A 15119-nucleotide genomic window follows, 5' to 3' on the forward strand; every position below is an offset into this window, starting at 1 on the left:
GGTTTAGGCCTTTTAGGGCTGATTTCCCTCAACCCTCTCAAAAGAGAAAAAATATTACATCATTATTAGGCATGTAAAAATAACTTGCATAGCCAATCAAATCACGCCACGACATCTCGCATGACAGAGCAAAAAAAAACGGCACAGTAACACAGAGAATATTTCCCCCTGTGTTATTCATGTGTTATTGTGCGTTATTCATGTGTTATTATGTGTTATTCATGTGTTATTGATGTGTTATTGTGTTATTATAACATCAAAAATATTGTACTACGCATGTAGAGTAACGTGCGTAGCCAATGAAATCACACCATGATACCCTGCGCGACAAATAAAAAAAACGGCACAGTAACACCTGGAATATTCCCCCCGTGTTATTCATGTGTTATTGTGTGTTATTCATGTGTTAACACATGAATAACACACAATAACACATGAATAACACGGGGGGAATATTCCAGGTGTTACTGTGCCGTTTTTTTTATTTGTCGCGCAGGGTATCATGGTGTGATTTCATTGGCTACGCACGTTACTCTACATGCGTAGTACTGATGCAATATTTTTTCCTCAAAAGAGTATGGAGTTCTGGATAATCCACCATAGTTCCTTTTTATTTATTTTTCCACCACTGTTGTTTAAGGTGGATCCCAGTTGTTGCCCGAATACAGTTTAAGTCCAGACTCCAAACGTAATGTTCCCTCGTAATCTCTAGTGGTATTTAACTAAGAAGGATTTATTAGTTAATACTAATAGTTTAAATTTGAATTTAATAAATATTATAGTGATTGAATTTTTTAAATTGTTTAGTATAGTTTTTACTAAATTCATTAAATATTCTTATGAATTATTTGGAAATGTCTTCATAATTCAATTTTATTTTATGTATTGTTATTTTTAATTATATTAATCGTTGATTAAAATTACTTACACTGATTGTATATCTCAATGAATGAACTCGCTAAAAAAAAAAGTCATGAAGATGGGCTCATCAAACGAAGCGGCCAAGTCTAGCTGCTAATGATCAACAAACTAACTCGATTGGATAGGTCTGTTACAACTGTAGAAGCCTCTCGGTCCATGCCGCTAATGATCAAGTGACTCCTCCACAAACTAACTGATGGTTTGAGTACAATTCAGTATTAAGGTTTAAGGGTGTAATGATTTGAGCCAAACTTGAGTCATGCCTAGCTTTGAGCTTAGCTCATCTGCCAAATTACAAACTTGAACTCAAGTTGGAGCTTTAATCAACCTCAAAGGGGGAGCTCGAGCTTGCATCGCAACAAGAATAGTGGGCTAGTGAGTCAACTTATGAGCTCAAGTTGAACAAGAGATTGCTTTGGGAGTTCATTTAAGAAGGCATATGCATGACCATTGCTTGGAGAAGAGGAGAAAACTGCTATGGGATTTCTCTAGAGAAGCTATTGATGTTGCGAGTGGCTAACTAGTTGAGTAGGCTCGTGAGCCAACAAGTCGAGCCTCTATAAGCTTGAATTTGAGATCACAATTTAATAAGCTTGACTTGTAAGCTTGTTAATGAGTCGAGTTTGGATTGGATCATGATTCAACTTGGCTCACTTACACTTCTATAGAGAATACATATATTTTATATTTTTTGTGCTTTTTCTACATGTATTTATCATTATTTAACATTTCTATAACTCTAAAAAACCTAGATCTCTGCTTATAAATAAGAGCTTTTATGAGAGCCCAAAGCTTTAACTCTTCCTATCACCAATAATGTCACTATACTTGAACTTTTTTTAGTGGACCATCATTCTCCATTTGCATCCTTTTTTCAAACATTTATATTCTATTTGAATAACAAAGATTCAAGTATGACCTATAGATAAAATAAGATCTAACTAAGTATTATTAATTAGCATAATTTAATTATCTTAAGCATATCAAAATATAAGAGATTGTGGCATCTAATTACTCTCAACTTTCTCCCTAATGCATAGCCCTTGGCACCAATGTGCAAGGAATCATGATAGAAGCTCAATGGAGAAGCGTCGATAAGAGTAATAAATTGTGAAGAAGAAATCAAGTTTTGAAGTTCTTAAAAGCTAAAATTTTAGGATTTTTGAAATAATAAAGGTTCTCTAACTTGTAAGTACCTAAAGGATATATATAAATTTTTGTTAGGTTCTCCTATTAGTAGTTGTCAATCAATGACATCAATATTTCTTAATCTCCATTTATACATTTTGTTTTCATACTATAATTTAGTGATATTCATATCCTAAACATTGAAAAAAACTTTGTAATTCATATTTCTAAATAAGATTGTAATTTCCCAAAAATATTATTCCTATATTTCAAAAAATAAGATAACCCTATTATTCCATTATTTTTCATAAAAAATGCAAGATCACAATTGACTTTAAAATATAGCAAGCTACAATGTATTTAAATTACAACTTAGGTTAACAAAATAACATAACCTTCATTTACATTCTAAACCAATGAGCAAAATACATAAAATTTCAAGGATAACACTCATTCAAAGAGTATGGACATACTTCTCACACATATTCAATAAAAATAAAAACAAAAACATCAAAATGAATGACAAAAAAAAATCTAACTTAGAAGAAATAGAAACCAATTTAAGTCTTGAAAACTAAATCTGCTCTTGCTCCCCTCCACTTACACAACCACACTTTTTCTCTCACACTCACACACAAAACTCACTCACAAAATGACACAAAGTCTTCAAACACTATACACACTCACTCTAAATACTTCATCATTGTTCAAACTACCCTTATTTACTCAATAACTCCATAGGGCGTACTCTTCGACGGAGTAAAAAGTATATTCTATAGGTTCGTGGCGCTATGGAGCTATGAAGTAGTTTTGTGATGTTGTTGATGTAGCATTGTGGTGCTCATAAGTTGCATTATGACACCACACTCTTAAGTTATTGGCTTCAACTTTGTCATGTACTAGCATTGTGTTGTTAATTGGATAATGTTGCAAAGCTTCAATGATAGTGCTCCAACAAAAAAATAAATAAATAATGGTGTAATGATGTTATACTCTCAAGTTTATCCACCATTATGGCCTTTTATAGTGTTATGGTTCTACAAATTTTTCATTTTTTTACTGAAACTTTGGTGTTGTGGCGCTTAAATTCAACATTATGGAGTTGAGCACTAAGAAATTTGTCTTGAATTTAAGGGTTTATAGCACTACGACATTGTGCTTCTAGTGTTGTGGCACTACAGATAATTTTGTTCATTTTTTTCTCCAAATTGTTCTCCTTTTAAACTTCTACTAGACAATTGGATAATGTTGCAATGCTTCAATGATAGTGCTCCAACAAAAAAAAATTAAAAAAAAAATGGTGTAATGATATTATACTCTCAAGTTTATCCACCATTATGGCCTTTTATAGTGTTATGGTTCTACAAATTTTTCATTTTTTTTTTTACTGAAACTTTGGTGTTGTGGCGCTTAAATTCAACATTATGGAGTTGAGCACTAAGAAATTTGTCTTGAATTTAAGGGTTTATAGCACTATGACATTGTGCTTCTAGTGTTGTGGCACTACAGATAATTTTGTTCATTTTTTTCTCCAAATTGTTCTCCTTTTAAACTTCTACTAGAAAAAAAATAGAATAAACATCATAAAACTATAAATGGTTATGAAGCTCCTTAACACTACACAACTAGCACCTCAGTGATACGTAGGTATCTCCTTGGTGCTACTTAATTGTCACCACAATTTCGTGCATTTGGCATACATATCCATTGCATCAATCAATATGTTAATTCACCAGTTAAATTTTAAGAAGCGTATCAATCGCGCATATGTCTAGGTTAGGGTATTAGCACTTCAATGGTGGAACTTGTGTAGACCTATGATATGACCTTTCAATAAGGCATTTGTGCCGGGTGTCTACTTGAATGTTATGTGACTGTTTTCAGCCTCTCCTAGTCCAAAAAATGCATTTGGGTCTTCTGGTACGTGTCTCAAGCATGGGATTAGGAACAATACCGATTAAACCCTGCCCGAGAAAACTCATCGTTGAATGGTAATAATTACGATCTGGGATATATTTAATGCCCATATTAATATTTAAAGACCATATTCCGTCTATTTGGAGACTCTAGTGGTCCGAACGATATGTAAAATTGCTCCAACCGAAGCTTTGAGTGTAAGGGTCCAGCATGACCACGCGTAAAATAGGCATAGCCACGCCTTAAGCCGTGCTTTGAATGTAAGGGCCACGCGTAAAATAGGCATAGCCACGCCTTAAGCCGCTTGGGCTGCGACACCCCTCACCTGTGCAACCACGCCTGAGGACTAGATTTAAAAGTATGATCAAGTAAATTTTGATTATGATTGATTAATTTTCAAAATTTCTCCAATTAATCTCTTGTGCCCTTAATTATTTTCTTAATTAAGAAACCTAGGATTTTGGCCTTTGATTTAAAATTTGACATATCATTTGAGTTTTGAGTTTCAGAATATTAATTTTCTAAACTTTAATAATAAATTTAGATATTTCCATATACTTTGAATATTTTGAATTTCAACTATTTAATAATTGTGAAATTCTTGAACAAACTTTTAAAACTACTTTGATAAATTTTAAATATTCAAAAAATCAAATTTTATTTCATTGGTTGGCTTTAACAATATAATATTAGATTAAGATTACAGTCATTAAATCATAGCATCTTATTGGTATTAACCTCACAAATTAAAAAAAATGCCTTGATTCAATTTTTATAACATGATCAGCAGTTTCCTGGAAATGGAAGTTTAAATGCTACAATTGGGTACTTCAAACACTGTGCAGAGAAAGAAGCTTACAAGTTTTGACTGGCATGTTCATGTTGGCTTTTTACATTAGCATCTAATGTTAAAGTAATGTCATATTAACAAAGCCAGAAGCAAAACTATGGCACATGATGCAACCACCTTAGAGTAGGGCTTGCACCAACTTCTAGCATTAAGTCCCTGAAAATAACAAGCCAGAGTTTAAAGTGAGTTGCAAAGGAACACCATTCAAAATCATTGCAAGAGAGTTAAGTAGACAAAATTGCTTCTTTGGTTTAGTTTGAAAAGCAAGAGTGATCATTTAAGAATATTCATTCACACTCATTCAAAAATAGACAAAAGGATGTATGAAATATGAAATACCTTGAGGGAGGCTAGAGATTGAGAAGCAGAGGAAGGCCTGAGCCCTGTGAATCCAATATCATATGAAATGCTGCCATCAGCCTTGAACAGTCCATAGTGTCTCTCTGAACTTGGCCCTGGCTTCAGATTCTCATTAAATAATGCAAAGATATAAGCCTTCACCACTTTTTTTGGCCGAAGCGGAGTCCCTTTCTTTTTTAAAAGCCGCTTACGCAGATTAAGGTTGTATGTTCTTGCATTATGAATGGTAGCTCCTGCTTCATCTTCATCCCCATTAGACGCCCATCCGGTCTCAGAAACCCGAACTTCCATGTTGTTATAGCCAGCAGTTTCCAGAGCAGCATAAGCAGCATCTATCATAGCATCAAACATGTTATCATAGTGCAGGTTAGTCTTTGCATCATATATTCCAGAATTTGACTGAAAGAGAGCATAATTAATGTCGATATGCTCAGGATCACTTTTGTAAGCCAGGAATGGATATGCATTGACATAGAAAGGGGAGCCATGCTGTGAGAAGAATTCCAGAATGGGTTTCATATAAACCAGAACACTCTCTTTAAAGATGCAGGATGAAGGAGGATAAGAGTTAGCAAACACAGCCTCAGAATGTGGCGTCCAAATCTCAATAACATCTGCAAGTTGAAGCCTGCTCAGGGCACTGTAAACATTTTTTATAGCACCTAAGAGAGCCTCTTCTAGTCCCTGATCTGATCCTCCTAAAACTTCATTCCCAATTGTAATTCCACTGATATGGGTACCAGGAAGAAAGGCCTGCACGTTCTCTTTAATCCAGTCCATGGCGCGCTCTTCATTTACACTCATGTCTTTAAGATACTCATTCCCAATTCCAACCACCAACTGCAGCCCAGACCCCTTAAATGCCTGAATAACATCATGGTCAGCATCAAAGATTTTGATATTTTTCACCCTTGCTGCTTTCAAGAGTGTTACAACACTTTCAGGTGGAGGAATGTTATCAGCAATTCTACCATAATTTATCCCATAAGTACCAGTAAATGCATGAGCCATCAGCACGCCTGTGCAAAATCATGGTATGCTCAATAATTACCTGGATTTATAAGAAGCGCATCCAGCGGTGATCTATGGTAAAAAGTTTGAACCTCACATATGCATTATATAATAAATTGGCATTAGTATTCAGAAGTAAATCAGAGTAATAGTGTCAGGGCCACAAATTCATGCACCTCTAGAAGTAGATTCAGAATGTCAACAGTTTGACAATTAAATTGTCAACTTCAATCAATGTGCCGACAAAGGTTTATATTACAACAGTAATAGATCAAAAATATGAATGGAAGAAAGAAATTGTAATATAAAGTACTGGGATTTGTATGCTGCAAGGAAAATGTATTGAACGACAAAAAATAGAGAAACATTTAAATTTGTCTACAAAGAAACACTCTGGGTGTCTTAGCAGATAAATGCAAGGCTTAATAACACATTTAGGCGGTGTTTGGTTTGTACTGGGATTTACGTTAAAAAGGATTTAGTAAATCTGATAAATCCTGCGATAGAGATGGAGCTCATCAATGGCAAAATAAATCATTTAAATCCGTTTCTTATTTGGATTTAATAAATCCGGATTTATGTCATAATAGAGACAGAACGCGATGATGAAAAGTAACAAAACACAAAAAATTTCAATTTAATAGAGCAATAGATTTAAGTTTCATTTTTTGGTATTTGGCTGAATTTAAGTTAAATCCATCCCTAAGTCCTGTTAATTGTATGCTACCAAACAACGTCTTAAAGTTCTAAACTCTCTTACCTATCCATGAAATTTATGCTGGTAAATTGTAATAGGTTGGCGAGTGAAGTAACATTTATTATATATGAGCCTATTTAAGGATTTCCAATGCAAGCATTTCTTTCAAAGCATACTCACCTCAAGCTGATACAATGAACAGACTGAATTGCACCTATTGTCTATTTTATATCAGGTATTTATAGGGTTCCTTAATAAAAAAGAAAGTAATTTATGGTGGAAACATTGGTGTGCTCCTAATTTTGATTTGCAAATTAACTGAATGCTGCAACCATTTCCTTATCATAATACACGTTTATCAAGTAATCGGTTTCATTTACTTCATGAAATTAAGTTGCATATACCATGGTCGAAAATTCCAGACTTGTAAGGGTACTTTTATGATCAATGCCTTTAAAAGCTTTATTTATCATAATATAAACTAACAAAATCAAAACCTAACTTACCATAAGTACCTTTGATGTCCTTATGTCCCAAGTTAGATTTATAGCTCAGACTAGGCATCAGCCATGTTACTTAAGTATAACAATTGGTTCACAATGCTGATTAATATCTACATTCACATTAGAAAATTTAATGATTAAGGCTTTTAGGTTGAAATATAAAGGTGAATTATATACTCTACGAAAACCAACTGCATGCTGTCATAATCAAGAGTTCTCTATTAGTAGAGGTCATCCAAAAAAAGATGATCAAAATAAGCATATGTGTTCGACAACTTTACTAAATCAATCGCGGTTGTAACAGCGCAAGCAAAATCAATCTTATCAAAGGATTACACTGGAAAGAAAATCACTATGTGGTGATTGATAGTTCATTAAATTATAAAAGTAATCACTTTCTTAAGGATAAACAGGTAACTAAACTAGCTTTTCAAGTGCAGACAAATAATGTGAAATACAAAGTAAAAAAGCATAGAGTACTAAAGTTTGGTGTTATGTTTAAGACTATTGCGAAAAGAATCCTCCCATGGGAATCACAAGTTAATTTTTATTTCAATTATCTTGGTTTTTAATACAAATTATGCAGGAATAAGCATCATTACTTAAATTATTAGTCATTTTAGAGGAACTTAAGAAGAAGCATAGAAAATATATGTATGAAACAAGACATTTATAGCATATGAGATTGCTCCCTAAATTGCCCAAATCAGCTGCAAATATTTCAAACTTCATAGAAGAACAAGAAAATTTTTCCACGATAGATTTCAATATGATCAAAATGAACAAAAATTTAAAAATTAACTAGAATTTTCTATAAAATGATCTATATCAAATGTTTCTATGATTTACTCAGACATTAGAGAATGGACTTCAGCATAATGGCTACGAAGCCATCAATGGTTTAAATCTAGAAAAAAGCCAGTTACCATTCCAGAGAAAAGATTCCAACATCGAATCCTTCTAAGTTTTAATTACTAAGAAAGTTGAACTGTGTAAACCTTGAGGTTGATGTAATTAATGAAGTTTGCTTCTGTGAAGCTTCATCATCACTGAGAAATGTGATGAAGAGTTGATGTGATTAAAAATAAAAACCTTTGCAGAAGATTCCAATAAGAGTTGGTGCGGAATTATAAAATGCAGTGTGGAAAAGAAAGTTTACCCTGGTGGAAAGGTAGAAAGAGCATGGAACCAAAGCAGAAAAAGAAGGGCATCATTCCAAACCTTCCATCGAAACTCGTATTCTGCAGCATAGTTCTATTCGTCTCCGAAATAATACCCAAGGAAGAAGTCGGGGATGCAGGTAAAAACTAACAAAGCTACGAGAAGATGCTCTAATGTTAATTTGGAAGCTAGAGGAGGAGAAGAAGAAGGATTCCATGCGTAGAGACGGGAAGCGATTACATGGTATGTGGAGCGCAACAGTTCAGATTCCTTATCTCTTTTCGCCATCCAAAGTAAAGCAACCCCAGAGAGCCACCAGGATTCCACAAGAAAGGAATTCATGGGAGTCGCGCATACAGTTGAAGGATTCGAAGCAAATTTTACCCAAAGCTTGTAGCAGAGGAGTCTAGAGGGAGAAGAGCGATGAAGGAAGGCATTGCGCGGAGCGAGAAGGGCAGGGGAAAAGGTGACTGAGTAACGCCTTCTCTTCGAGCGGGCAAGAAGGCGACGTAGAGAATCGGATGCTACGCCATACTAAAAAGGCAGACATTTCCACCACCCAATTCATATGTATTAACATATGAATCACATGTACTCCATGTCTTACCACTAACATATGCAAAAAGATAGAAATAGAAGGATCTTTAAGTAAAAATTGAAGTTTAGATGGTTGATATATTAATAATTGGTTGGTAAGTATGTAAAGACTCAAATAAAAGCCCTTTTATAATTAGAATTGTGTGATCATAACCATTGAGATTGGATTCAAGGGATAATGCACATCAATTCGTTGAACCAATAAGATAGTTTGAGTATGTTAAAATGTTTAAATAGTTCGACTAGGGAACACGATAGAGCGGTTTACCTAATATGATTAGCTCTCAGTATTAGACTATGACAACTCTGGTAACTTACTTAGGAGATCAACTTGGATAGAAATGCACAACAACCTTGAAATCAATCTTTCTTAAGGCAAATAGATGGATTTTGCAAGCTTGTCTCATGGTTGAATAGATTGACAAAAGCATAACTAGAAGGGAAACTCCTAAGTAGAAGCATTAATACAGAGCAGTTGCTGAAATAAGGTATTATAAAATGCTCAAGAAAAAAAGAAGATAAGAGGATAAGGCATATACCAATGTGGGTTATCCTAAAAAGGTAAAGAATAAGATAAAGAGTGTAGATAACACATCCTTTGAGATTCATATATTGCAAATGCATTATTTGAAATATATAAGCCAACCCTTCTATAAATAGAGGTGATCAATATAATATGAGAGGATTCAAATTTGGAGAATTTGATATGTGTCTTTCTGAATTTTTTCACCAATGTTCTTTGTGTTCTAATTTTCTTACAGCCCTTGCCTTGGTGGTATCAATCCACCGTCAAATCAGATTTAAAATCCTAAAGTATAGTGTGTGTGGATGATGTCATAAACAAAAATATGAGTTACATAAAAATAAGATTGAAGCAATAAGAAAATCTTTAGTGACATGGAGTACACTAAAAAATAGTGGTGCAACATATCTATTAACTAAAAAGCAATAAGAAAATCTCTAGTAACATGTAATACGCTAAAAAAATTATGGTGCAACAAATAAATTAACTAAAAGAAGAAATGACGATGGTAATTATGGGGACCCAAGATCGTGTACTAATGGTAAGACTGAGAGTACAAGTGACATCCTTCTTATTAGAATTCATAGAAAGTTGAAAGAGAAAACATGTCGCTAATACAAGAAGAGTCTTAATTTCTACTCAACAAGACAAGAAAAAAATGTACTTCCTAATAACTACACTCCTCTCATTTGGATTACAGAAGGGAGAGAAGGCAAGTTAAAGCCTCTAGAAGGCATCAACTAGAGAATGTCTTCTCCATGGAGATTACAACAGTAGAGGCTTCAAAGTAATTCAAAATCCTATCCTTGGAATCTTATAGGGGTGCATATGACCCTACTAACCACATTACCACATTTGAGTTAGCAATCTATCTACTTAGAATAAATAATGCTTTGAAGTGTTTTTAAGCGTACAAATTTGCATAAAAAACACATGCACTTTCTTAGTAATTATAAGGTTTTTTGTGCTTTTATGGTACTTTTATTTGATATTTATGAAAAACTTAATAAGATAAATTAAAGATAGAAGAGCAGAAATACATTAAACATTGTGGTGCCAAACATGCAGTGTCAAATTGCTAGAAATCCCAATATTCAAGGTAGCAAATTAAAAATTTGGTGCCACATCGCCACTTCCTAGTATTGAGGGGCTATAATTCTAGCATTAAAACAGTACATTTGTAGCCTCATCCAAAAAAAGAGTTGTAGCCAACAAATATAGGGTGTGGCACTGCTACATGACAATTGAGCATTGCAACGCTATATCAGCAATGTTGTAGTGCTAATTCATGGTGTTATGGTGCCACAACACTACACTCTAATATGATAATTTCCGTTCAATGTGAAGTAGAACCAAGAGATTTATTGTGTGAGATTGGATGGTTGGGAAGTATATTTGAACACTATAGAGTATATTAAAGTGTGTGGACGTTGGAGAAAGAGAGAATTTAGTGTGTGTGTGTGTGTGTGTGTGTATGTATTAAGTGTGGGTGAGGGGAGTGAATGAGACTGAGAAGAATGTTATGTAACGATTCAATTGAAGGGGATTAAGAGTGGAGTTTGCATCGTGGCTTAATCCGAGTGCTATCCCATATATCTAATTGTATTTTTGAACCGTGTTTCCTTATTTTTTACTTGTGTTTAGTGATCATATAAAGTAATTAAATATTTTTCTTTGAGCAGGTGTTTACTTTGTAGTATTTAAATATTTGTAATTATGGTTTGGAATAAATCAATTTCATATAATTTTGTTAACCCTAAATTTAATTTAAGTACATTTTACTTAAGTGTATTTTAAAATTAACTATGATATAATAATTTTAATTGAAAAATAGTGAAACGGTAAGGTTAACATTGAGTTACTCTGGAAATAAAAAATATATATAATTTTTGAAACGTTTTATCTAAGAAGGAAAAGGATTTACTGGAGTCTTTTGTACGATTTAGATGAACCTAAAGTATAATATGAAGACTAACGAAGATAAATGAGTAAAACTATTCTCAATTGACAACAAATTTAGAAAAAAACCTAGTGTAGAATTAAAAGAATTCTAGATATTCATTAGTTCAAAGAATTCTCAAAATTTAAAAATACTAAAAAATCAATTTTTTCATTTTCTTAGAAAAATTAAAAAAAATTCATTATCAATTATATGAAATCTAATTTGAAGTTGAACTAGTAATTAACTTTGTTTAAAATTTGATCTTGATTCCTCATGAGAACAAACTTATACTAAATCACCTTATTAAAATGACACGTGCAGGTTCATACATTGTGCATTTGGATCAAGTTATTTGGTATTATTGTCAGGTATTCAATGACAAAAATTATTTTAGTTAATATTAGGTTTTTAAAAAAAAAGTTGTAATTCAATTTTATAGTGTATTTTTAGAGCATTTTCCCTATATTTTGCTTTTATTCTATTATGTATTGCATAATATTGTGTATCTTATTTGTAGTCATTATTATCAATTATTTGTAGCAATGTAATCTATTGAAAAGTGTCGTAGTCCTATGTAGAGAAGGGAGAGGAGTGAATCAGCTCTGAGCACGCCATCATAAAAGCTACCATCATTCTTATAAGGAGCAAGAGAAGCTTAACACTTTTTTTCTCCCATAACATCTTCCTACCCCCGCTCTGAGGTTGAGCAAACCTGGGAGCTTCAGTTTGATGTATGCCACATACCAAATCCGGAAGGTGGTGCAACCTAACAACGCAGGGCATGAGAAAATGATTTAAGCCTGCTTTATTTTTTTTCAAAGAAAGAATTGCATTAAAAAAAATTACATTTTATTAATGTTGAAAGTTCAATGATACAACTTGGACTAAAAATAAAAATTTAGCTGAATCAAAATATACATGACAACATAGAACAAACATCTAGACTCAACTAAGAAAATATAATAGATAAAATAAATATTGAAAAAAACTAAAATTAGGAAACTATGACTAAAAAGCTTGCTTGGGTGAAGTCAGTCCTATTGGTGGTTGAATAGAAAATGTTATGCAAAAATCAATAATGATTTTGACAAATTCAGTAAATAACAACTATCTATTAAAGCATAAATGACAATGAGAATAAAGCATACAATATGGACAACAAATAAGAACGAGTGCTTCATGCATATATACATCATGAAGTAAAAGGAGAGTGATAAACCAAATATGCCCAAATGTCACAATGAAACATGCAATCATTTTTGTTATTATTATGTTTTTCATTTAGATTTATATAATCGGTTGTAATAGACACACTAGAACCGGGAAATTCAAATACCGACCAAAGAAAATTCGGCAATTTTCTGCAGAGTTGTCACTCTATGGGCCCGTCGACCCGGCTAGCCAAAATCCAAAAGGGTTTTACCGACCTATTCATCATCACACAAAAGCGTGCTAAATTATTTTCACAGGTATAATATGTAAGAAGTGCCTAATTTTACACAGGTTTGTGATATGACATAAATCCACATGCAAGTTCATGAAATGCAAGAAAAGAAAAACACTACAAGTGCGAGATTATTCAAATATGCAACAATAACTTATGATAGCTAATAATTTTAGCTTGAAGAGTAAAGTAAGACTATAACAAGTGCAACAACATAATTGAAGTAGTAAGGATAATACTGACAAAACATAAGCAATAGATCTGTTTTTACTACAATTAATAATGAATGATGCTTCTAACTAGTTAGGGTCCATTTATCCTCCCACAAACATCAATTACTTCGAGACAGTAATCATGACACCAAGTTGTACTAGCAGTTTACACCATTTAAAAATATAATTATTAATCAATTAAACTAATTTATTGATTAAATTAAGTTTGACCTAATCAATGGTTATTAATATTATTATTCTTATTTTTAAAAAAATTGTGAATGTTGACTAGCATAATTAAAACAATATGTTCTTTTATTTTAGTTTGTTAAGAAGGAAAATCTAAATTTTAAAAAAGTTTTATTACTTAATAAATAAGTTTTATTTTAAATAAGTTTTATTACTTGATCACATGGGAGAATAAAAAGTAAGAAAATATTTTTCAGTTCCTATAATGTATTCTCCCTAGGCCGCCATGTTAGACACAATGAGCGCCACTACCAACAACAATTTGTGTGGTAAGCTCAAATCTTTGTCCAATACAACATCGTCAATCAGGAAAATTTTCCCACACCTTCCCTTTACACCTTCTATTAAGAGGCCAAGTTATCTATGCAGAAGAAAACATGGGGGTTGAATCACTTCTTCTAAAAGACCCATGCGTCTGTCATCTGATACACCAAAATAATTTATTATTTTAAGCACATATTTTATGCTTATTTTTGGTAATATTGCACTTTAAAGAAGGGTATTTTCATGTTTTTTGTTGCAGGTATATCATTTTTAGGCATTTGGAGCAAAAATGACAAAAAGAATGAAATTTAGAACCAAAACAACGAATTTTGGGATTCTGACGCACAATGCCTAGAGACGACTTTTTGAAAATTAAGGCGGTTCGTGACAAATTTTGCGCAAATCTTTAAAGGGGCATTTATTCTACACACCTATTGGAGTAATTCAATGAATCTAGACACTTTGGAAGGTTCTTTTATGAAGGGAAATGTCTCTTGGATCAAATGACACATCTTTTGAATTCAAAAGAGTTGACTTTTGGAGGGAAATTTTGAATTCTTTTTCAAAGGAGGCAACCCGAAATAAAAAAAGATGACTTCATAGAGTTGAAAGAGACGAGAAAGGGAGAGAGAAAGTTTTTGTGAGAGGCAAGAGAAGAGAAGAGGAGATTTTCTTCTAGGGTTGTAAGAGAAGAGGGAAGGTGAGAGATTTCTTCTTCATTACACTTCTAAGAGAGAATTGAGTGGGATTGTAAATAGTGAAAGACTTGGAGAGAACTTCTAAGGATTTGCTTACAAAGGATTGTGAGATAAGTTGTGTCTTTTATTTCTTTTGTTTTGTAAACTTATTTTTATATATGAAATCCGTGTTTTGTCGTATCGTTCTCGTGAATTCTGAGTAGTCTTCTTTATCCTTCTCCCTACTTTGAGTTATGTTTTTGTGAAGAATTGATTTTGTTTTCTATGTTTTTAAATATTAATAATTTGTGATGATTTAAACTTTGATCTTCATTTACTTTTCGATCTGGCCAATTAAAATGTTAAAACTTGTTTATATATATATGTTCTGAAAAGGGATATGATTTCTACGGCATAAAGATAATCACATTTGATTTCATGGGAAAGTAACATCGACTTTATATATGCTTAAAAATATAAGTATTTAATACTACTGCTAAAAGATTTAATTTCTCAACAACGACACCAAAACTTAATAACGATTATAGATTCAATAAAGATGTATATATAAAATATTCAATAATAGTAAATTCACACTTATCAACGCAAGTATACGTATCGCTCAAGTAATATAGGGCTCTAATGGAGTTCTAGATATCGATC

The 15119-nt window shown here is 32.8% G+C and overlaps 1 protein-coding gene across 7 annotated transcripts; it reads right to left on the reverse strand.

Moving 5' to 3' along the window:
* Nucleotides 1-4712: 4712 nt before the first annotated feature.
* On the reverse strand, nucleotides 4713-9073 carry LOC110019253 (glucan endo-1,3-beta-glucosidase 14-like). 7 transcript variants are annotated; one of them, XM_020716852.1, is made up of 4 exons: nucleotides 8789-9073; nucleotides 8547-8703; nucleotides 5156-6195; nucleotides 4713-4972 (listed from the first exon to the last, which is right to left on the reverse strand). In XM_020716852.1, the coding sequence occupies exons 2-4, from the start codon at nucleotides 8635-8637 to the stop codon at nucleotides 4886-4888; spliced, it is 1218 nt and encodes a 405-aa protein (XP_020572511.1). In that variant the 5' UTR covers nucleotides 8638-8703; nucleotides 8789-9073; the 3' UTR covers nucleotides 4713-4885. The 7 variants fall into 7 exon arrangements, with proteins under 7 accessions (XP_020572511.1, XP_020572514.1, XP_020572510.1 ...); XM_020716855.1 differs by lacking the exon at nucleotides 8789-9073 and having other exon boundaries at nucleotides 5156-6040; nucleotides 8609-8782; XM_020716851.1 differs by lacking the exon at nucleotides 8789-9073 and having other exon boundaries at nucleotides 8609-8782.
* Between the last annotated feature and the right edge of the window lie 6046 nt (nucleotides 9074-15119).

The sequence above is a fragment of the Phalaenopsis equestris genome, unplaced genomic scaffold (assembly GCF_001263595.1).
Source record: "Phalaenopsis equestris unplaced genomic scaffold, ASM126359v1 Scaffold000054, whole genome shotgun sequence".
In the NCBI taxonomy this organism is placed as follows: Eukaryota; Viridiplantae; Streptophyta; class Magnoliopsida; order Asparagales; family Orchidaceae; genus Phalaenopsis; species Phalaenopsis equestris.